At 54.9% G+C, this 22679-nt stretch overlaps 1 protein-coding gene across 1 annotated transcript in view; it reads left to right on the top strand.

The window, feature by feature from the left end:
- The window catches only part of Ajap1 (adherens junctions associated protein 1), a 116707-nt gene that overhangs the window by 40633 nt on the left and 53395 nt on the right, over positions 1-22679 (top strand). The window contains exon 2 of the mRNA XM_075945793.1: positions 9484-10286. Coding sequence (XP_075801908.1) covers positions 9484-10286 — 803 coding nt within the window. The remainder of the gene's footprint in view (positions 1-9483; positions 10287-22679) is intronic.

Genomic DNA, 22679 nt, shown 5'->3' with positions numbered 1-22679 from the left:
TCTTTGGAGGAGTCATTACCCAATGACGACATCTTGTCTCCATGCCAGCCGACTTCTGTCACGGCAGCTTTATGCCATGGAGCATTCCCGCTGGGCTCTGGATGCTCCTCCGGGAGACCTCTGCAGACAGTATGCTGCAGAGAGGTGATCAAAGGGGATGCAGTCATGGCTGCGGCTCCAGGAGATAAGGGGATGATGAGGAAGGACAGTGTGTGCATGGGCTAGCGGTGTTGTGTGTGTGTGTGTGAGCACCATTCGCTTGTCTGTGTGCACGTGTACGAACATGTGTTTGCACACATTTCCTGCGCATGGATGGTATGCCTGTGCATGCATGTGCGGTGTGAGCATGTGTGTGCATGCGTGTATATCCCACCTGCCTGTGTCTGGCCCTGTGACTGCAGGTCTGCATGTATATGTGTATCTGTGTTCTTAGTCTACAGAGGTGGATATGTTGGGTCATGTGTGAGTGAAGATGAGACTGGAGCATAAGAGTGAAGGAGACCTGGGACCCTTGAGTCAGGGGACGGAAATCTACAGTAGCTGTTGAGAGCCTCACATAAGAAGACTTTTCTAACTCTTGCTGTCCTCTGTCCACATTGTTTGAAAAAAGTGATGTTTCCATCAGCAGTTCAGTTCCGATAGCAACAAGGAAACCATTGTCTGAACCACAGGCCTCCTCTGGACCACTCTCCAGAGACCATTCCAACACTGGGAGTTGGCCTGACCTAGACCTCTAGACTGGCAATGCTGGTGCCTCTGCAGTGTCTCCCCCACCTCTGCACTGTCTCCCCCACCTCTGCACTGTCTCCCCCACCTCTGCAGTGTCTCCCCTACCTCTGCACTGTCTCCCCAACTCTGCACTGTCTCCCCCACCTCTGCACTGTCTCCCCCACCTCTGCAGTGTCTCCCCACCTCTGCACTGTCTCCCCCACCTCTGCAGTGTCTCCTCCACCTCTGCACTGTCTCCCCCACCTCTGCAGTGTCTCCCCCACCTCTGCAGTGTCTCCTCCACCTCTGCAGTGTCTCCCCCACCTCTGCAGTGACTCCCCACCTCTGCACTGTCTCCCCCACCTCTGCAGTGTCTCCCCACCTCTGCAGTGTCTCCCCCACCTCTGCAGTGTCTCCCCCACCTCTGCAGTGTCTCCCCCACCTCTGCACTGTCTCCCCACCTCTGCAGTGTCTCCCCCACCTCTGCAGTGTCTCCCCCACCTCTGCAGTGTCTCCCCCACCTCTGCACTGTCTCCCCACCTCTGCAGTGTCTCCCCCACCTCTGCAGTGTCTCCTCCACCTCTGCAGTGTCTCCCCCACCTCTGCAGTGTCTCCTCTACCTCTGCAGTGTCTCCTCACCTCTGCAGTGTCTCCCCTGTCTCTGCATGTCTCCCCTGTCTCTGCACTGTCTCCCCTGTCTCTGCACTGTCTCCCCTGTCTCTGCACTGTCTCCCCTGTCTCTGCACTGTCTCCCCTGTCTCTGCATGTCTCCCCTGTCTCTGCACTGTCTCCCCTGTCTCTGCACTGTCTCCTTTGTCTCTGAAGTGTCTCCCTGTCTCTATAGCGCCTGCCTTGACCCTTCAGTGTCCCCCATCTCTGCACTGTCTCTCCTGCCTTTTCACCCTATTTCCTCCCTCTGCTCCCCTTTCCCTACCTTCAGTTCCTATCCTGCCTTTGTTCCATGTCACGACATGAAACTTCTTATACCATGACCTCAGAGGAGAGACTATTTTCTCAGTTTCTTCTCACGGCTGGAGCAGATTTCTACGGGCAGTGTGGATAGGTGTGGCCTATAGACCAGGAGAAGGCTCTGGGGTGCCTGTCTGTTCCTTCCCCCTCACTTATTCATCCCTTCTCATCACTGACTTGACTGTCTGCCTTTTGGTGGTAGGCACAACTGCTGTGGGGCCAAGATGTGCCACAGCGAGACTCCAGGATCTCCTTCTCACTTCCAGCTGGTGCAGCTAGGCCCTCCGCAGGAACACCGCCACCACTGCCACACCCGCAGATGCCAGGAGAGACCTGTGGACTCACCCTGGCTGACCTGGGGACACACTGTGGCATAGCTGTCGGTTCACAACTACCTAACTCTATGCTAGCCCATGGCAGCCCCTCTCTGTGTAGGTGCTAGGGGCTCGGGGGCTGAGACCGACTGTCTGTGTGCTCCACTTTTTCTCCTTGCCGGTTTAACAAGTTCCTGGCTGCCTTGGTGGCCTTTGCATATAACAATGTAACAGTTGTTACCAAACTAAATTAGAAAACTCCCGAGATGATACAGGGGAGGCCAATGGGTGCTTTAGACACCGGTAACAAGTTGGCATTATTAATAAGGAGCTCTCATGCTGCCTCCGGGAGCAGTGGCTTTAGGTATGGACAGCTAACTGGGAGAACTTTTTACTCTCCAGTCCAGCAGGGACCGTGGGCCTCTGAGAAGCCCAAGTCCTTCCCAGGACAGACTGCTTATTTCTCTACGTACTTCTTCGTTTAGTTCATATTTTAAGACACATTCCTGTTGAGAGGCCCAGCTACTATTTTTTGCTGTTTTTCCCCCTGCAAAATGAGAGTAACGGTGCTTCCTCTTCTCGGTTACCAAAGCATGAGACGAAGGCACGGTGAGAGGAGACTCGGCGCTCTGCGCCTGGCACTCTGCTATTGCTCAGTCTCTGGGCCAGCTATTTTAGGATCCCGCCGTCTTTTCTCTCCTCACGCATCCCTCTGCCGTTTGGCTTGCTGTTGCTAGATACACATGGTGCTGTGGCTCTCATGTTTTGCATGACGGCCTAGAACCTTCCCCAAATATCTTCCCAGCCAGATATCCCTGCCTGGGAGATGGTCCACCGCGCTCTGAGCTGCTCTGTGATCCGCCTGTGTGTCTGCTTGTACCCATGTTCTCCTGGAGTATCTGCCCCGTCACTTGGCCCCGCTGCTGCCTCCTGATGCTGCCCCCCCACCATGCTGTATCTTTAATTGAGAATAGATTGAAAATGAGATTAAAGTGAGGTCCTTGGGTGAGTGTGGGAGCTTCCCGACATATCAGTCCCATGATGATGCCCAGGAGGACTTTTTAGGGCCTGTAACTCTGCCATCATAGCATGCTCCCTGGCCCTCTGAGATTCCTGGAGATTATATGATTGCTGGACTGCAGACGTGATCCAACACATCTGTGTGTGACTGTGTCAAGTCTGTTCTGTGCCTCCGGGGAGATGGAGAGGGCATGAGGGTTTAACCCTGCGTGTGAGTCAGTTCATCCTGGGGGACCTGACCTAGACTTTGTCCCAGCTACAGAGGGAGGCTCAAGGTGTGTGACAGGCGGCTGTGTAGATTAGCAGCCTACTAGTGCAGCGGTGACGGCGGATATGTGACAGGAGCTGAGTCAGAAGGGCGTCCAGGAGAGCTACAGGCACTTCAGAAAGTAGCAGGCCCTGTGTCCCACTGTGGAACTTCTGTAAGGGAGGACACAGCAGCCAGGGATCAGCCGTGGACACAGAAGGAGACTCCCTGTCCCACTGTGGAACTTCTGTAAGGGAGGACACAGCAGCCAGGGATCAGCTGTGGACACAGAAGGAGACGCCCCATTGCCGGGACTGAGAACATCACCACCCACTGTCCTGCCCACCCACAGCTTTCACCGCTTCACCACTTCGCGCCTCCAGAACGCTTGCGGGCATGTTGCCCAGGCAACCAGAACGCCACTGTGTTGTTACCCATCAGTCTCCCTCAAGCACCTGTGAAGGCTCTGGAGCCATATCTCCCTCGTCCCAAAGTCACTGTGTGCTCCCAGGAAGGAACAGGGCCCGAGCTTGCTTGGCTACTGGAGAGCAGTGGAGAAATCAGGACCCCAGGGCACCTAAAAAGAACGCAGCCAGAGGTACTTGCCGCAGTACCCCTGGGTACCTTTTAAAGAGCTTTTCGAATTTAGCCTGCTCTGTGGGCAGGGCAACTGAGGCACAGAGCAGTTATGTAAACTGTCCATGCTTGTATAGGTAGCAGGTTGCAATGCCAAGGCCTAGACCACCATCTGAGACTATCTTTGCTCTTGCCAAGATGTTCTGCTGCAATAGGAGCAGTGTCTGGCCTCAGTGGTCCCCCTTTCCAATTCCACTGCCCCATAGCCCAACTGAGGGACATCTGTAGCTCCCCACTGGCCCATAGATGAAGCTCATCAAAATCCAGAAGCACTGTCAAGTTAAAAGTACCCTCAGGAAGTCAGAGACTGCACACCAAGTTAGGTGGGATCTTGGGAAGCTCCTAAACCAAAACGAACAAGATTGGAATACAGCCTGGAGCCAGCAGCCATGAGATTGTGACAGGGGGAGTTGGTGATGTGTGTCATATCAGGGGAAGCTGGGAGGAGAGTCCTCAGAACGCACCGTTCCCTTGCAGCTTCTGTGTGAATCTCAAGTATTCTGAGGTGAACAGCATTCTTAGCAAGTTCACAGAAGTGGGGAGAAGCCAGGAAGTGTCTGGGGTGGGACCCTGGTTCTGATGTCCCCATCCCAGCTGAGCCCCAGGTGAAAGGGTGTTCTGATCAAGCATGAGAGAGGACTGCCTCACACAAGGCTGACCAGGTGCCCGTGTCTCCCTGCCGTTGTCTCTGTAACTCCAGCTCCTTGAGTTGATCATTCCTGGCCTGGCTGAGAAGTTGCTGATAGTGGAAGGCTGGGTCTGGTTTGAAGGGAGGGAGGACCTCAGACTCCACACTACCTACCTTGTGTTGGTGGTGGGGAAACAGGGCCTCCCAGAAAAGGATCTACAAGCCTGGGCTCTGGCTAACTCCTACAGCAACTTCAGGATAAAGATCTGGGGTAACACAGCAGGTGCAGGCAGGCTCCTGCAGTGGGCTCTGAGACAAAAGTAGCCTGGACCCGCCACCTCTAGGCAGTTCTGACTTCTACCTGCAGTGTTCGAGGTGGCTTTGGCCACACGACACCAGGAATGGAGCACACGCTGCCACATCTGGGTTCCCGGGAGGGTATGACTGTGGGTGAAGAGACGTCTATGTCTCTCTTAAATGACAGTGATTTTCTTTCGTGGAGAAACTATATAGAAGGGAGTGAATTGAACCTCAATCCACTGAATCTTATTAAACCATTCTTGGGGAAAAGTGATTTCAATAAAAATTTAAAAGGAAGAGAAGCAAGGAGCTGCAAACTAGAAAATAAAGGCAGATGGAGGCAACGGTGTGCAAAGCTCGCGGGCTCTGCTTTTCCTTTGCACGGTGTCCTTGGAGATGAGCAAGAGGTGAATGTCATGAGGCCAGGAGGGACCCTAAGTCCTAGGGACTCCCATAGAGCCCGCTCCACACAGACTGAGTCTCCACAGCATCCACACACCTTGCCTGTGACTCAGAAGGCTGGCTCAGGCCTTCCGGTTTGCAGCCAGGGCTCAGGATTAGGAGGTCACAGAGAGTGTCCACATCAGTCCCCAGAACACTTACAAACACTCGCTTCCGAGTCCTGTCCTTTTTTATTGTTATTGAGATGTAATCTACATGCCATTACGTTCCCTGCCTTTGAGTGCATGGTCCAACGGTTTTGTTTTCATACGGTGTCTCACTGCCACTGCAATGAATTCCAGGACATTCCGTCACCCCCAAAAGAACCCCTCCAGTAGGCAGTCCCTCCCAAAGAGTTCCTCCTCTGTACTCTGTGGTAGCCACTGGAAGATGGGCATCTTCCATCTGTGGCAGACCCAGAGATCGTGCCGAGTCTTCCATCTATGTGTGGCCCTACTCCTGGCTCCTTTGCCTTTGTGTGTGGATGGTACCTCCTGCCTTTCGGGGATCAAATGCTACTCTGTGTCTGGATGTGTCCCATGTGCTTATCTGTTGGATGATGCTTGGGGTGTTTGCATTGGGCTACTGTGAGGCGTCACATGCTACACATGAGTGTCCAGGTATGTACCTTAAAGACTGTATTTGCCACATTAGTGGTAGCTCTGATTTTCCAAGGGTCACCAAATTGTTTTCTACAGCAGACAGGCCAGTTCACACACCCATCGTGTGTGTGTGTGTGTGTGTGTGTGTGTGTGTGTGTGTGTATCCTAGTCTCCCAGCAACAGCAGCAGCAGCGACCGCAGCTCTTGGTGTATTCCATCTTTATTGCTATTGGTGACCTTGAGGAATGAAGTGGGTGACACATTTGAAGGGCCAGTTGAAATGTTCCGGAGTTTGGGGAAACTCTACGTGGCCTCCTGGGTGGACATGTGGCCCATTGGCACTGGTACTTGATGGTAGGGTAGGCCAGCATGTTGCGAATCCTCCTGTCATCTGGATGTCAGACAGCTGACAATGCCTCGGTGCCTTCCTGAGGTGGAGCCCTCTGCTAACGGCTTCATTTTGTATCAGAGCATGTCTGAAAACCCCTAACTCTGTACTGAACACCCGTGGTTCTGCAGGAGGAATAAGGAGAGAAGGCCCTTGTAGAAGACCAGTCCAAGGGTGTCCCCTGCAGACCAAGCCTACTGCCATGAGGTCAGGTCTCATGCAGGGCCCAGCACTCTACTGTCCAGTGGGGCAGGCCCTTGTCCCAGCTGACAGCTGCTTCCCCCACACTGCCCTCTATTTCCCCTCTGAGCAAACGCAGCCCTTTAAAAGCGATCTGCCGGGCTGAGGAGGAGCAGGGCATCCGCCGCCTCCCCAGCCCCATTGCCAGGGTTGGGTTTTCTGCATAACAGCTGGGTGTCTTGGAAATGAGAAGGTTTCTATGGTTACCAATTACAGCCCATGATTGGTGAAAAATCACAGAAATATCCTGTGTGTGAAGTTATGCCGGGGAGGCAGGCCTAGGCTTAGGTGCTGTGGTTTTAATTTCCTGGGGCGATATTTCTCAGAGTACTGAAGGCAGGCAGCTCTGCTTTCCCCCTTCCCAGTCGGCCTGCCCCGTGGGGCTAGGAGACATCTAGGGGGACTTGATGGGGCCTGCTGGCTTCTGGCAGAATTTGGAGGGAACTACTGAGTTCCGGTGCGGTTTGATGAAGCCTGGAGAGCCCAGCACAGGCCTAGGAGTACTAGAAGGATCTAGGATAGGGCCTGAACTGCTGGGGGGTCTGGATGGTTCTCTAGGGCAGCTGGGATAAGGGCAAGGGTGCTAACTGGGCCAGGGGAGGCTTAGAAGGATCTGGTGAGGCCTTTTGGGACCTGGTGGGACTTGCTGGGGTCTGACGGAGTCTAGTAGGGCTAAATGGAGCCTAGAGGGATATGGTAAGTCTGGGTGGGATCTGTTGAGACCTGGAGAGTAATAGAATATTCCAGTAGAATTTGGGTATGGTCTAATGAGTCCTGGAGGCACCTGGGGTCCTAGTGAAATCTGGAGGGAATTGGTGGGACCCAGTGGGGGGTAAGGGGCCCTGAGGGGCCTGGTAAGGTTTGTTAGAGACTTGTAGAGCCATGTAGGGTTTGGTTGATGGTGCCACGACAAGCTGGCCTAGTGGCATCTCACTCACAGGGAAGCAGACACCTCTCCAGATATGCAGGCAGAAAGACCCAGGGTTCTCACCATTCTGTCCCTACAGGGTCACCTGCAGCTCCAAGGAGAGGCCCTTCCAAGTATGCAGGGGAGTCTCACACTGACCTAGATTTCTGCTCACAGTGATGACAACCCTGTCCCTGCTGGAGCTTGGCTGCTCGTGCAGAGTAACAACACAGAGGTAGAAAGAGCCCAGAGGCATCAGCCTAATGAGCTCTTCCTCCTTCAGACGGCGAAGTGCTTTCATTCTGATTAAAAAAGCCGGGCCTTATTATTTGGAGACCGGTGCTTTTTGCTAATTAGTCCCAGTGAACTCAAGCTTCTTTCTCAGGGGCCAACTCCTTCCCAACCATCAGTGGTCTCAGCTTCAGGCACGTGGGGTTCAGCACAGGCTGAGAGAGATCGTGCACATCCTTGAATAAACACAGTTCCATCCACTGAAGGGCAAGCTTGCACGCTCACACTGAAACAGACCCACACTTGGGGACAGAGATGTATAGACCCAGAGAGAGATATAGAGAAAGACACAGTCACCAAGACACATGGATACCCACACAAATAATTACACAGATGGACATAGTGATACCTTCTTGCACACTGACTCTCACACCCAGGGGAACACTCGCAGATACAGCAGTACGCCCACGCATGCTCAGTCTCACGCCGGCAAACACGCTCACAAATTGACTCCCTCAGACTTTCACGCACGAGCAGTCACATCCGGCACTCACGCACACCCACCTGGATGTGCTCCACCCCCTGCCGGCACACGCATCCACGTGGGCTTCACACGCCCGTACAGTGGCACACCCTGACACATGCAGTCACTTTTTAAAATGCACGCACGTGACACCGTATAAAGAAAAACAACCCCACGTGCGTTTCGGGGCCTGGCAGGCACAGCTGTGGAGGCTGGTGGTTCAGGGTACCTAACACCCCGCACCATCTCTCCCTGCAGCAGCCTCTGGGGAAGTTTTAGATTCCTTCTAACTTTCAGATGTGAAGTTAGTTGATGATGAGAACTGACTTTGAGTGGCACCTATAATCAGTCCTCAATTACCTACGCTGGGGGAAGGAGGAGTGCGTGGGCTACATCCTCCACTCCCGGCTGTGTGGGTCTGCGTTCCGTTCTGGATTTCCGTGTGCCGTTACAGCATCCCTGGGTCTAGAGGGGACTTGTGCTCAGCTGCTGGAGCTGCCCATGGACTCAGGACAGGGATGGTCCCAACAGGACCCAGACAAGCGGATATCATGTTCCCCACCTGCTCCCATCAGCCTCCCCTCCTGATTGGCTGTGCTCAGTCTGGTCTTTCTCAGTCCAGCCCCGGCTGAAGATGAGAATTTCCAAAGGGCATCTGCATCAGAGATAAACAGGAGGGGTGGAAATGTCAACAGAGTAGGCACCTAGAACTGAAGCTTCCAGCTTTTCCTGAGCCGCAGCGAGTTCCCAGAGCGACACCCAGGGAAAGACAGACAGAAGGAGCGTTGCTGGGCTGTGTCCAGGTGGAGGGCAAGCAGGCGTAAGCTCAGCTCAGAAGACTAAAGGGTCATGAGGTTTTGGGAAGGGTGGAGCAAACTCTGCACTCTAGGAGGAGACCCCTCCCCTCTGCCTCCTGCAGCCTCCCAGAGCCTGAGGCCTAGTCAGCTGGCTACTGGGAGCAGATGTTCTCATCACTTTCTGTACCTTTTGTGTTCTTGGAGCCTCACCTCCATTGTGGGCAAGTCTTCAGGGGCAAGATGGAGGAGGGGGCTTTGGTGGCTGGGTCCCGTGCCATAGAAGGGGGCTCTTAGTTTACCATCCAAGAGGTCCCTGAGCTGGAAGCAGCTGTCTCCAACACATAGTGACTACTGTAGGGGAATACAGTGCATGCGCCTGAGCCGGCCCAGAGGCTTCTGGGGTCTTTTCCAGGTTCAGATGAGCTCTTTTTACAACCAAAAGTTGCCCCCATCCGGTGGGGTTAGAGATGGCCCTGGGCAGAGCCATCTTGCTGCCCCACTGTCCGCTGACTACTCTGCTCTCTCTCCTCAGCTCCATGTCCATCCGATGGCCCGGCCGCTCTCTCGGAAGCCATGCCTGGATACTGATAGCCATGCTGCAGCTTGTGGTCGACTTCCCGTCCTGTGATTCGTTAGGCCCAGGGCCTGAGTTTCGGCTTCTCTCACGCCCACAGAGGCCACAACGGCTGTGGAGTCTGCGAAGCGGACCCCCAACAAGGCTACCAACACCAGCCTGGAGTCCCCGCTCTGCCCGGGCTGAACGTGCCCACGGGCCCATACAGATGCAGACTCCCCGTGCTCGGAGGGCCCACAGGCCCAGGGACCAGGTGGCCACCCTCGGACCCAAAGGGGGACTCACCAAGCCCCCAGCTGCCACCGGATCCAGCCCTTCCCTCCCTTCTGCATCGGCCTCATCCTCCATGGTGGCCGCTGGCACTGCAGAGCAACAGAGCCTCCTCAGGCGGGGCAGGAGACACACGCATGATGCGGAGTTCAATGATTTCGACTTTCGTGGTGGCAGGCCCACGACAGAGACAGAATTCATAGCCTGGGGGCCTACGGGGGATGAGGAAGCCCTAGAATCCAACACTTTCCCTGGTGGGTTCGGCCCCACCACCGTCTCCATCTTGCAAACACGGAAGACAACTGTGGCTACCACCACCACCACCACGGCCAGCACGGCCACCGCCATGACACTGCAGACTAAGGGGGTCACTGAGTCCCTAGATCCCTGGAAAAGGACCCCTGTTGGGGTTAGCACAACAGAGCCTTCCACCAGTCCCAGCAACAATGGGAAAGATATCCAGCCCCCAAGGATCTTGGGGGAGACCTCAGGTAGGTGACCTCTTTGTTTTGCTGCTCTAGCTTGGGGAGAGGCAGGGTGGTTTGGGACAGGAGGCTGTTCAGATGTCCCCAGGAGTATAAATAATGGCAGAGAGAGAAGAGCTGAGTGTGGGCTCTGAGGAGAGATTGGCTGCCATGTGGAACACAGTAACTTCAGTGCCTACCTACATGGTTATATTCAGGCTACAGTCTCCTGGGCACATCACGTGCCAATGTTAAGGGACCTTGTGATCTTCAGAGCCTTCAGGGTATTGGCTGCTTGGGGCTGGTTCACTGCTAGATGGAAATTGTCCCAAGGTTAGGAATGACCTTGAATTACCAGGAAAGACGAAGGGCAGACGAGGAGAAGAACTCCCTGTGTTGCTGATTGAAGCTCTGCAGATGGGTTCATCTCTTCCCTCAGGGAGGAGTTGGGGGAAGGCCTCTGGGATGGAGCAGAGATGCAAGGCTTTGGCTCCCTGACCCTGCAGTCCTTTTCTCGGGCCATGTGGACAGTTGTAGCTCCTTGGCTGGAGACATCTCCTTCTGTGCGGCTCTGCTCTTCTTCTTCCCTGCCTCATCCTCTAGTATATGCAACAGGGGTAGCCCTGGTCATGCCCCAGGCCAGGGTTTGTCCCGATGCCAGCAGCCATGGGAGAAAGAGCTGGCAGCTAGTCCCCTCCCACAATCCCCAGCATGGCCCACGATAACATGAAAGTTCGGGCATGTGGGCATCGCCCCCACAAACAGCAATCCTTGCTGATCCTCCCACGTAGGGAGAAGCTCCCGACAGCAGCAAGAATGGCTGGGGGTGAGACTCAAGCCTCAGGCTGGTGGCAAGGAGGAGGGGCAGCTCCTGAGGTTCACTCTTGGGCAGTTGGTACAGCATCTCTGCACCTGTTTTTTTCTTTGCACCTGTGCCTCCTTCTACTTTGGGTAGGCAGACATGAGCTAGCCATTGGGCAGGTTTTCATGGGGTAAAAAGCCTTTCTCCTTCAACCGCTAACCTCCTTCCTTCCTGCGCTGAACAGCAAAACCCACTGGTTTTATCCTGCAGCACCTTGGTCCTCTGGGAAGTTAACCCTGAAAACAAAACTAGTCTTAAACCACGTCAAGGACAGGGACAACTCTAAGCCTGGCAGCTCCTGGGAAGAAGATCTAGGGTTGCCTAGGCGTCTGGCCCATAGCCTCCCTGGGGAATCCACAGTGTTGGAGCGGAGACAGGGGCATGAAGGAGGGGCCAGTGGCTGTTCATCTCAGGGCCAGACGTCTGCAAGCAATTCCCATAGCATCTGTCTTAACTTCTACCGACTCATCAGCCATAATCGTAATGGAATTTGGCGCTCCTCTCGCTGGCTGTCACCTCCCCTGAATACGTCACTCACTGTATAGACACGGATGAGGAAACAAGTTCCCATTTGTCCCAAATTACATCTGCTATTACGAACGTTAAACGCCTGGGACAGCACTGTGAGGCTTAGCAAATTAACTCACGGTACATCGGCTGTTGCTAATCCAACCCGACAGATGCTTATCTACAAAAAGATTTATGGTTCTTCATAATATAATCTGCTGCTAGATTAATTTGTTTAGCAAAACAGATTTAGAAGAGGGAAAATATGTGTGTTTGCTCCGAATGCAGAGAAATGTAAATTCTGGCAATGATGCCAGCCCGCAGGAGAGGGGGGCCTCTGCGCTGGCCTGCTTGGGGGATGGACAGTGGTGGCTCAATGAGAGAAGAGAAGGTTTGCGAGGATGCCTGTAGCCAGACTCCCTAGAGTCCAGTTCTCCCCAGAAGCAGTTCGTGTTAGGTCCTGGGGAGAGCTGCCCATTGGTTCTGAAGATGGGATATCTTGGATGACTGAGGGGAGCCATATAGTCTCCAGATGCTTGTTTACAACATCATATGGAATCTGGGGGAGTAGGGGTAGTGTAGAGAATCTCCTAGCTGAGACGTGTGTAGTCCTGCATGGCTGCAGCAAGGAGCAGCTGGCGAGGGCTGCCTGTATGCCTGTGATTCTGCCTTCTGTTTTCTGTTGCCGTGTCAAGGTCTCCTCTCACAGTGCCATCTTCTTCTCCTGAGCTCTCAAAGCTGAAAATTCATCCTGCACACCTGCTGTGCTGGTTCCATGATCAGGGTCTAGATTCTGCAGAGAGACCATACCTACCTGCTGTTTTTATACCCAGCTGGAGTATCTAGAGGATGTGCTTGACCATGTCAGAGGCAGGAAAGCTCAGCAGGGACTGGAGAGCTCCAGCTGGTGGCACCCTGAAACCTAGAACTGGGCTTCCATGAAGTCAGTTCTGTTCTACACAGAGGGATCTTAGGATTTTTGTTTTGTTGCTTCTGCATACAACAATTTAGGAATGATACGTTACATTTTCCTGAGGTCCAGGCTTTCCTATTGGCAATGTGGGGACTCTGGAATTACTCAGGGCCTAGGGTTGTAAAGAATAGCTTCTGGAATTTCCAGAGAGCTCCTCTTTCAGGATTCAGATGACAAGTGAAAAGACTGGTAGGTGTTCCTGAATTTTAGAGTAGTGAACTTGCTTGGGCAACAGTTTATCCTCTCCATGCCTCCATGGGAATTCAACAGCTTTCTGATGCTGATCTTTGTTGTACAGTTAAAGTACACAGTTCCCTTCATGAGCGTAGGGTCTGACACCTCCTAACTGTCCAGTGTGTGTTTGGCAATGTTAAGATAAGTATGAAGATAATGATGGCAATAATGATGAAGATGGAGATGACAATAATGGTGACAATGGTAGTATCAGTGGTGGTGATGGTGAAGGTGATGATGAGGATGACAGGCTGGTGAGATGATAGTGTTGGTATGAATAGTGATGGGGAGGTGGTGAAGATGTTGACACTGGCGACTCTGGCCATGCTGGGGATGGTCATTCTCATGAACAGAGTGATCATGTTAATGGTGGTAGTGGTAATATTGATGGTGATGGCATTGAAGAAGGTGGTGATGTTGGTGATGGTAATGATGGGATGATAATAGGCTAAGTGCTGCTGATGGTGGTGGTGATAGTGGTGATAGTAATGGTTGTGGTGAGGGTGATGATGTTGGTGAGGGTGATGATGATGATGTTGATGATGTTGGTGATGTTGATGATGTTGGTAATGGTGATGATGTTGGTGATGGTGATGATGTTGATTATGGTGATGATGTTGATGATGGTGATGATGTTGGTGAGGGTGATGATGATGATGTTGATGATGTTGGTGATGGTGATGATGTTGGTGATGGTGATGATGTTGGTGATGGTGATGATGTTGGTGATGGTGATGATGTTGATGATGGTAATGATGTTGGTGATGGTGATGACAGGATTATAATGGTGGTAGTAATGGTGATGGTCCTAGTGGTGATGATAAAGTTGAGGCCAGTGATGGAACTGCTGATGGCATTGATGGAAATGATGGTGGGGATGATCGATGGTGATGGAGTTGGTGGTAACAATTATGGCAATGGTAAAGACAATAGTAGTTATAAGGTTGGTGGAGATGGTGGTGGTGGAATAGTAATGATTGTGCTTGTACAAATGTTATGAATGGTGGTGATGGTGGTGGTATCGGTGCTGCTGGCGATGGTGAGAGCAGTGATGATGTCGATGACAACAGTGGTGTCATCTCAGATCCTTGTGCTGATTGGCTGCCACCAGCATTGAGGATCCCGTTAATGAAATCCCGAGGCCTTGCCTCTGACCTTGATGCTCTCTGGAGAGGTGTAGATGCTCTGGTGGAACTGCTTGGGATGGAAAATCACCTGGTGCATAGGCACAGGGGTGACAAGCTGCAGCCTTACGTGTGTGCTGGCAGCGGAGAGATTGGTCATGTGGCTCGGCAGTTGGCCTGAGGTTGAAGGAGGAGGCTCCCTGCAGGGTGGCTTGGTCTATCTCTCACAGCCCAATTACCGGTCTGCTCCGAATCAGAAATCAGAGTCTCAGGGAGAAACAGAAAGTCCCTGCATGAGCTTTCACCTCACACTCAAGGGAATCCACGAGGGGCTCAAGCCAATAGATTCTGGCTGGTAGACAGGCCCTTTTCATAAATGCTTGGAAGATAGGCATTTGGCTATGATTAGTGCTTACCGCAGACTCCTGGACTTGCATGGTGGTGTGTGTTTCATGGTTGGTCCAGAGTGCCTGGAGCTATTAGACACTTTCCGCAGCTGTGAGATTCAGATCTCTCAGAAGGTGAGCCACCTAGGAGGGCAGCCAGGCCTGGAAGTCCCCTTGTCATTGAAGGTCTATCTCTACTTAGATGTCACTGGAGTCCTTGCCTCGTCATTTTTACATTGCATCCACTCATGTGTCTTCAAGGATCACCTCTAAGCCATTCTGTGTGTCCTCCTGTGGGGCCTTCAGTGTCTTTAGCTGCTGTGGCTGTAAGCACTGGAGGTGGGGGTGGGGCAGTGATGCTTTCCTTGCACTTCAGCGGTCAACGGGTCTGAGCAGGGGAACTGAGCGGCTGACCATGGGATAATGTCCGGTGACAGTGAAATATTCTCTAAATACTGGCGTTGGAGTGGAAGGAAATTAGAAGCAGTTACACCCGTGAGAGGCCAACTCCTTCTATTGAGAACCACTGTGGCAATTTAAACAGTGAGCCCCTTTTAATTAAGTTGCTGGGTATTTGCTACCGGGGAAGAGGCTCTGTCCTTAATTGAACGACGCCTGCAGCAAATGGCTCATGAACTTCAGAAGTTTCCAGTGGCTTCACTGGGATAAGAGCATCAAAGAACAAAAGTGTACGAAGCTCCTCAACCTCTTCAACTGTGGACCACAGCTTCCAGAGTCTCTGTGGGAGCTGTCTCAGCCAACAAGGCCCCACAGCACGCGAATGCTGTACTGTTTATGGTCACAGGCGAGGGTGAGAGATGACCAGCAGCTCCCTGGTCCCACAGTGTCCGCTTTTGCTGAGTGAAGCCCTGCTCAGACCCAGGTGGAGGGAGACTCATTTGGCTCCCCTCTCCTGGGGAGCATTTGGCTGGTCTTCTTTCATTTCCCTTACGTGTGCTGCAGCCTTGGTTCATAGCACTCAGTGCCCCTTCAGCTCCTTTTGTCCCCCAGGGCCTTGTTCTCCTTCTGAGAGCTAATCAGGGGTGGGAGGCTCTCTGAGGCTGGTCCCACACACTACCCATCCTGAGCACAGGTTACCTGGAACCTGCTGAGACCGACTCTCCCCAGCCTTTCCCTTACTGGGATCTGGAGGCCTGTCTCTGCGTGTCATCCTGCAGAGGGGTGGATGTGTACCAGTGAAGGACCCGAAGGTCCTCTTGCCTGGAAACCAGTCTCCTCTCTGAGAGTGAGAATGTTGATAAGTGGGCTTGGGGGAGTCGGGGGTCTCACAAGGGCACCCTGATGAGCACATCTTACATTCCACATGTCACTATATGCTGCTTGGTAACAACTCCGTGTAACATACATGTGACTGAACGTCCAACTGTTATCTATACCCGGGGAGCCATCCTGAGCACTGAGCTTAGATATCTGACGGAATGCCATTTTTAGCACCGTTATTCCTGGTGTAAGAAGACCAGCTTTAGAGCCACTGACTTCCTGATCATTCATGCACCAAGCCATCCATTCTCTTCAGTTGATGTAAAAGCTCTGCTAGGAGCGGCTTGGGGGCAGGGAAGCCTAGCCTTTCGCACTCTTTCCAAGGGGTTGGAGATTCATTTGGGAAGGTGAGATAGGTCAGGGCACACCCTCACGTAAGGACAGCAGAGTTGACCCCAAACACCGCTTTCACGAGTGACACTGGCAGTGCCGGGCCTGAGGACATGGAGACTGCTGAAGGGAGAGGGGCTGGGACAGGCTGTGGGAAGGGGGCATTGACTGAAGAGTTGAGTGTGCGTAGCCTTATCTAACCTAGAGTCCTTGATGGAAAACTTATTTCTGAAGACCGTTGCTCCTCCACTGCCCCCTCCACTGCCCTCCACTGCCCTCCACTGCCTTCTACTGCTCCTCCCCTGCCCTCCACTGCCCCCTCCACTGCCCCCCACTGCCCTCCACTGCCCCCTCCACTGCCCTCCACTGCCCTCCACTGCCCCCTACTGCTCCTCCACTGCCCTCCACTGCCCTCCACTGCTCCTCCACTGCCCTCCACTGCCCTCCACTGCCCTCCACTGCCCCTCCACTGCCCTCCACTGCCCTCCACTGCCCTCCACTGCCCCTCCACTGCCCTCCACTGCCCTCCACTGCCCTCCACTGCCCTCCACTGCCCTCCACTGCCTTCCACTGCCCTCCACTGCCCTCCACTGCCCTCCACTGCCCTCCACTGCCCTCCACTGCCCCCTCCACTGCCCTCCACTGCCCTCCACTGCCCTCCACTGCCCCCTCCACTGCCCTCCACTGCCCTCCACTGCCCTCCACTGCCCTCCACTGCCCCCTCCACTGCCCCCTCCACTGCCCCCTCCACTGCCCTCCACTGCCCTCCACTGCCCTCCACTGCCCCCTCCACTGCCCTCCACTGCCCTCCACTGCCCTCCACTGCCCTCCACTGCCCCCTCCACTGCCCCCTCCACTGCCCCCTCCACTGCCCCCTCCACTGCCCTCCACTGCCCTCCACTCCCCCTCCACTGCCCTCCACTCCCCCTCCACTGCCCTCCACTCCCCCTCCACTGCCCTCCACTGCCCTCCACTGCCCTCCACTGCCCCTCCACTGCCCTCCACTGCCCTCCACTGCCCTCCACTGCCCCCTCCACTGCCCCCTCCACTGCTCCTCCACTGCCCTCCACTGCCCTCCACTGCCCCCTCCACTGCCCCCTCCACTGCCCCTCCACTGCCCTCCACTGCCCCTCCACTGCCCTCCACTGCCCCCTCCACTGCCCCCTCCACTGCTCCTCCACTGCCCTCCACTGCTCCTCCACTGCCCTCCACTGCCCTCCACTGCCCTCCACTGCCCCCTCCACTGCCCTCCACTGCCCTCCACTGCCCCCTCCACTGCCCTCCACTGCCCTCCACTGCCCCTCCACTGCCCTCCACTGCCCTCCACTGCCCTCCACTGCCCTCCACTGCCCCCTCCACTGCCCCCTCCACTGCCCCCTACTGCTCCTCCACTGCCCTCCACTGCCCTCCACTGCTCCTCCACTGCCCTCCACTGCCCTCCACTGCCCTCCACTGCCCCTCCACTGCCCTCCACTGCCCTCCACTGCCCTCCACTGCCCCTCCACTGCCCTCCACTGCCCTCCACTGCCCTCCACTGCCCTCCACTGCCCTCCACTGCCTTCCACTGCCCTCCACTGCCCTCCACTGCCCTCCACTGCCCCCTCCACTGCCCTCCACTGCCCTCCACTGCCCTCCACTGCCCCCTCCACTGCCCTCCACTGCCCTCCACTGCCCCCTCCACTGCCCTCCACTGCCCTCCACTGCCCCCTCCACTGCCCTCCACTGCCCCCTCCACTGCCCTCCACTGCCCCCTCCACTGCTCCTCCACTGCCCTCCACTGCCCTCCACTGCCCCCTCCACTGCCCCCTCCACTGCCCCTCCACTGCCCTCCACTGCCCCTCCACTGCCCTCCACTGCCCCCTCCACTGCCCCCTCCACTGCTCCTCCACTGCCCTCCACTGCTCCTCCACTGCCCTCCACTGCCCTCCACTGCCCTCCACTGCCCCCTCCACTGCCCTCCACTGCCCTCCACTGCCCCCTCCACTGCCCTCCACTGCCCTCCACTGCCCCTCCACTGCCCTCCACTGCCCTCCACTGCCCTCCACTGCCCTCCACTGCCCCCTCCACTGCCCCCTCCACTGCCCCCTACTGCTCCTCCACTGCCCTCCACTGCCCTCCACTGCCCTCCACTGCCCTCCACTGCCCTCCACTGCCTTCCACTGCCCTCCACTGCCCTCCACTGCCCTCCACTGCCCTCCACTGCCCTCCACTGCCCTCCACTGCCCCTCCACTGCCCTCCACTGCCCTCCACTGCCCTCCACTGCCCTCCACTGCCCTCCACTGCCTTCCACTGCCCTCCACTGCCCTCCACTGCCCTCCACTGCCCCCTCCACTGCCCTCCACTGCCCTCCACTGCCCTCCACTGCCCCCTCCACTGCCCTCCACTGCCCTCCACTGCCCCCTCCACTGCCCTCCACTGCCCTCCACTGCCCCCTCCACTGCCCTCCACTGCCCCCTCCACTGCCCTCCACTGCCCTCCACTGCCCTCCACTGCCCTCCACTGCCCTCCACTGCCCTCCACTGCCCTCCACTGCCCCCTCCACTGCCCTCCACTGCCCTCCACTGCCCTCCACTGCCCTCCACTGCCCTCCACTGCCCTCCACTGCCCTCCACTGCCCCTCCACTGCCCTCCGCTGCCCTCCACTGCCCCCTACTGCTCCTCCACTGCCCTCCACTGCCCTCCACTGCTCCTCCACTGCCCTCCACTGCCCTCCACTGCCCTCCACTGCCCCTCCACTGCCCTCCACTGCCCTCCACTGCCCTCCACTGCCCTCCACTGCCCTCCACTGCTCCTCCGCTGGTCTTACCCCCACCTACCCAGATCCAAACCCCAGTCCAGAGCCAGCTGTTGTAGTGAGCTGGATTGAGGGCTTGTCTGTTGTGGAGAATGCTCTAGAGCTTTCATTTTGGAGTGACAAGTGGCTTCTCTCCTGGTGAATTCCCCTCTGCCGTGGAGCAGGAGGGCCAGGAGGATGTCAGATTCCGGGTTTGAATGAGATTTGCCAGCAAATGTTTCACCCCCACCTTTATGGCAGGTAAGTTCCCAGGGACGCTTCAGGGCTCCCAGCGTGCCACAACTGCCAGATTCTGGAGAGTCAGCCAAAATTGCAGCAGCCCTACTCCTGGAGGCTGCGCCAGATGGTCCAATGCAGAGATGGGGCTGCATGCCTCTGCTCAGATGTGGATCAGCGAGCCCTGAAACCTGACACCTCGCACTGCACTGTGTCAGAGGGGTACAATAGTCAGCTGTAATGGAGGAAGGAGGGGTCCTTTAGAAGTGTCTTCCAGCAGTGAGAGACAGGTTTGTCATGGGGTAGAGAGCAGATATCTACCCTAGGAGGTGCCTGCAGGGTCACCTGAGGAGATGAAGCCAATACCGGTAGGAGGAGGGCCTGCCGGTGACGATTCAGCTGGACCTATGTCCATGGTGGCATCCCTGTGTGTCCTTGGCTGCCCTGTGTGACCTCACTGGTCTTGTGGCTTCTTCACTTGCACAGTTGAAAAGTAACTTTCCTTTCCCAAGGTTGCTCTGAGACTGGGCTGTGCCAGTTGTGTGGGTACTTGTTGATTGCCTTGGCGGGCTACTTAGTCTAGGGTTAGTAGCCCGCCTGGCAGTTCAGTTATTCCAGGGTCCCAGAGAGGCACTACCTGGAAGATATGGGCTAGGAGACAGGAAGAAGGCCATGCAAAGTTTGTCAAAGCCTCCGTTTATTAGGGACGAGATACAACCTTTTATAGGGCAAGGAGTTGGGGGATGGGCACAGGGTTCTGGGCTCTTGCCGCGTGGTTCACGTTGGTCACATGGTCCTCGTTGGTCACGTAGGCAGGAGGTTATCTTCGGTCAAGTCACTGTAGGCCAACAAGTCACGAGTCGACACACCTAGATCTTTAGATAGTTTAGAATGCGGGGTGGGTTCCGCTAACAGATAGCTCTCATTAACAGCCAATTTGGGTGTGGGGTAGGTTTTGATTCCTAACACAATTATGGGTGTGGGGTTCTCTGCCGACTCCCCAGGGTGATGGTTCCTGTAATGATTTTAGGAGGAAATTGGCTCCTGACAGGTACTAGCACTGAGGCCAGTGGCCAGGCATATACAGTACATCCATGGCCAACTCCCTGGGCTACCCTGGAGTGTCTCAGTGTTGGGGACTCCAAGAGCTACTGGCTCCCATCTCTTTCATTATCTCCCCAAAGCCAAATCATAGATGGCTACCTACCCGAAGGATGGTCTGTCCCTGTTTTCTGTGGTGGTCCTCCAGACCACAGGACCCCTCACTCTAGGTCATAACACACCATTCCCCTGTGGTTGTGAGAGCAGACAGACCTAAGGTTTACATGACCAACTAATGTTTTATGGGGTAAGAAGTGTCCCTGTCCTTCATATGGAAAGTTAGTCATGTGATGATGAACAGTATCTTCTACTCACCAACACCACTGTTCAGTGCTAAGCAGTGTTTCTGTCACCCAGCCTCTGTGTGTGTGTGTGCGTGTGCGTGTGTGTGTAAGTGTGCTTTGGAGCTGTCCTGACTCATCACTACAGCCTGGTGACTTGGATCAGACATGTTCCCTTAAAGCCCAGGAGTCTGGAGGTCTGACGTTGGCAAGGGAAGGCCATACTGCTTCTGGTGGCTCGGAGAGGGGACCTTCCGAGTCTTTGAGTTCCTGCAGCTCCAGGCCATTCTTGGTTTGTGGCTGTATTGCTGACACCCACCTCCATCTTCCCAGGGTTATTCACTTGGATAATGGTCACATTCTCACTGCTGGACAATGGGCCACATCGCTTCTGTGAGGCCTTTGTCTAAATGAGGTCACACCCAGAGGTTCTAAATGCTAATTCATGGACAGAGAGAAAAGTCCTGTCTGGTTGAACTGTCCAGGTCCTGTGGTTTGGGAGTGTTGGGGTATCTCCACACCATACTCTGTCCCAAATCCATGTGAGCTGGAGCCCTGGAAACTGTCCTGCACCCATGCAGGGACTCGTCTCTTGACAAAGTTCTCTGGGTACTTGCAGACTTGTGTGCAGTATGGTCACAGTGGGGGCCAGGGATGCAGATGCCCTGACCCCCACATCTTCCCACCTAAAGTAGCAGGCATAAGCAATGAGAAATCTCCTGCCTTCCTTGTCAGGTGGGAGGAGAGGCAACGTGGGAAGGGAGAAAGATGCCTCAGAGACGCTTCTCTCTGAGCTAGCCATGTGAACGGAATGTGAAAGCAGCAGAGGAGGCAGCGGCGACGCAGAGGGGCCAGGCGAGAAAGAGCAGGGCAGGAGAAGGGAAAGTCCCCCAGGATCAAATAAGGCACCCCAGGAAAGAAAGGCGTGGGCAGGGCCAAGACCTCAGGGTGCCCAGTAGCTGCTGAGAAAGCAGAGGAATACAGTCAAAGATGGGATCGATTGGAGGAAGTGGCTCAGTGGGTAGATCCTATGGCACAAATCTGAGGACTCCTGTTCAAATCCCCAGGACCCGTGTAAAGCTATGCATGTCGTCCGTGTCTATAATGCCATAACCCTACAGCAAGATGGGAGGCAGAAACAGGAGCATGTCTGGAGGCTCTTAGGTCACCTGCCTGGTGTATGTGGCAGCCAACAAGAGACCCTGTCTCAAATAAGACAGAAGGACCAACACGTTTGTCCCCTGACCACAGGAAGTGTGCTGTGGCCTGCAAGCCCTTCCACTCACACTCAAAACACAGTCAGTCAAATCACCCACACGCTCACGTGCATAAGTATGAGGGGATCACAAGGTGATTGACAGCAGCTCTGGGAATACCATGGTGTTCTCTGGACAGTTGCAGAAGGAAGATGGGGTGGTAACTGGAGCTAGGGGAGGTGATGGCCAGAATCCAGGCAGGAGATGCCTGCAGCCATATTGTAGGTTTCCGTTCCAAAGCCTTGTGGAGGAATCCAACGTAGATGGTAAGGAGAAGGTCAGTCTAGAAGGTTTCCCAAGTCTGAAGTCTAAGAAGTTCTTGTCTTCCATGGGCTGGAGTATCCTTAACCAGCCGAACAAAGCGTGATGGATAGGGGCCTGGAGCAGACAGTCATCCACGCCTTTCTGGAGTTATGTTAAACTGTGTTACTAAAACTGTGTGTTGGTCAGCTTCCGGTCCCTGTAACCAATGCCTGAGGTAGCCCTCTGGAAAGGTTTTTGATCCTGGTTTTGAAGGCATCGTTTCATGGTGACTGGTTGTTGGTTGGGCCCTGTGGCAGCTTGGACCATTGTGTGAAGCATAGGTGGAAGAGAGATGTTCATTGTGTGTCTTGGGTCCTATGGTCTCCTTCAGGGACCCGCCCCAATGACCTCAGCATGCTCGCTGGATCTTGCCTCTGGTTGGTCCCATTTCTTTCAGCAACACCTAAGCAACATCAAGCCTTTAGCATACAGGTCTCAGGGGACTTTTAAGACTCAAACATAGCAACGGCCCAGGGAGGATGCATAGTGCAGCTGCCCCAGGGGCGACTGAGAAACCCGAATGGAATTCAAAAGCCGTTCATGGATGTGGAGGTGGCTTGACCATTGCAGAAACGGCAGTCAGCCTGGGGAGACAACCTGAGAGGAGCCTGGGTGCTGGGGGTGGGGTAGTATGCCTTCCACACAGGGAGAGCTGGCCCTGGCTAGGGAGCTGGCAGACCTACTTTCTAGAGTGATGAGCTGCTAGCATGGGAGCTGGGGACAGATTCTAATGTCGCTGAGCTGAAGGAAGTGGCCAGCGGTCCCAGCACA

This window comes from Microtus pennsylvanicus, chromosome 13, assembly GCF_037038515.1.
Source record: "Microtus pennsylvanicus isolate mMicPen1 chromosome 13, mMicPen1.hap1, whole genome shotgun sequence".
Lineage (NCBI taxonomy): Eukaryota > Metazoa > Chordata > Mammalia > Rodentia > Cricetidae > Microtus > Microtus pennsylvanicus.
Note: the sequence above shows the minus strand (reverse complement) of the source record. Positions and strands in the feature narration are given on the sequence as shown.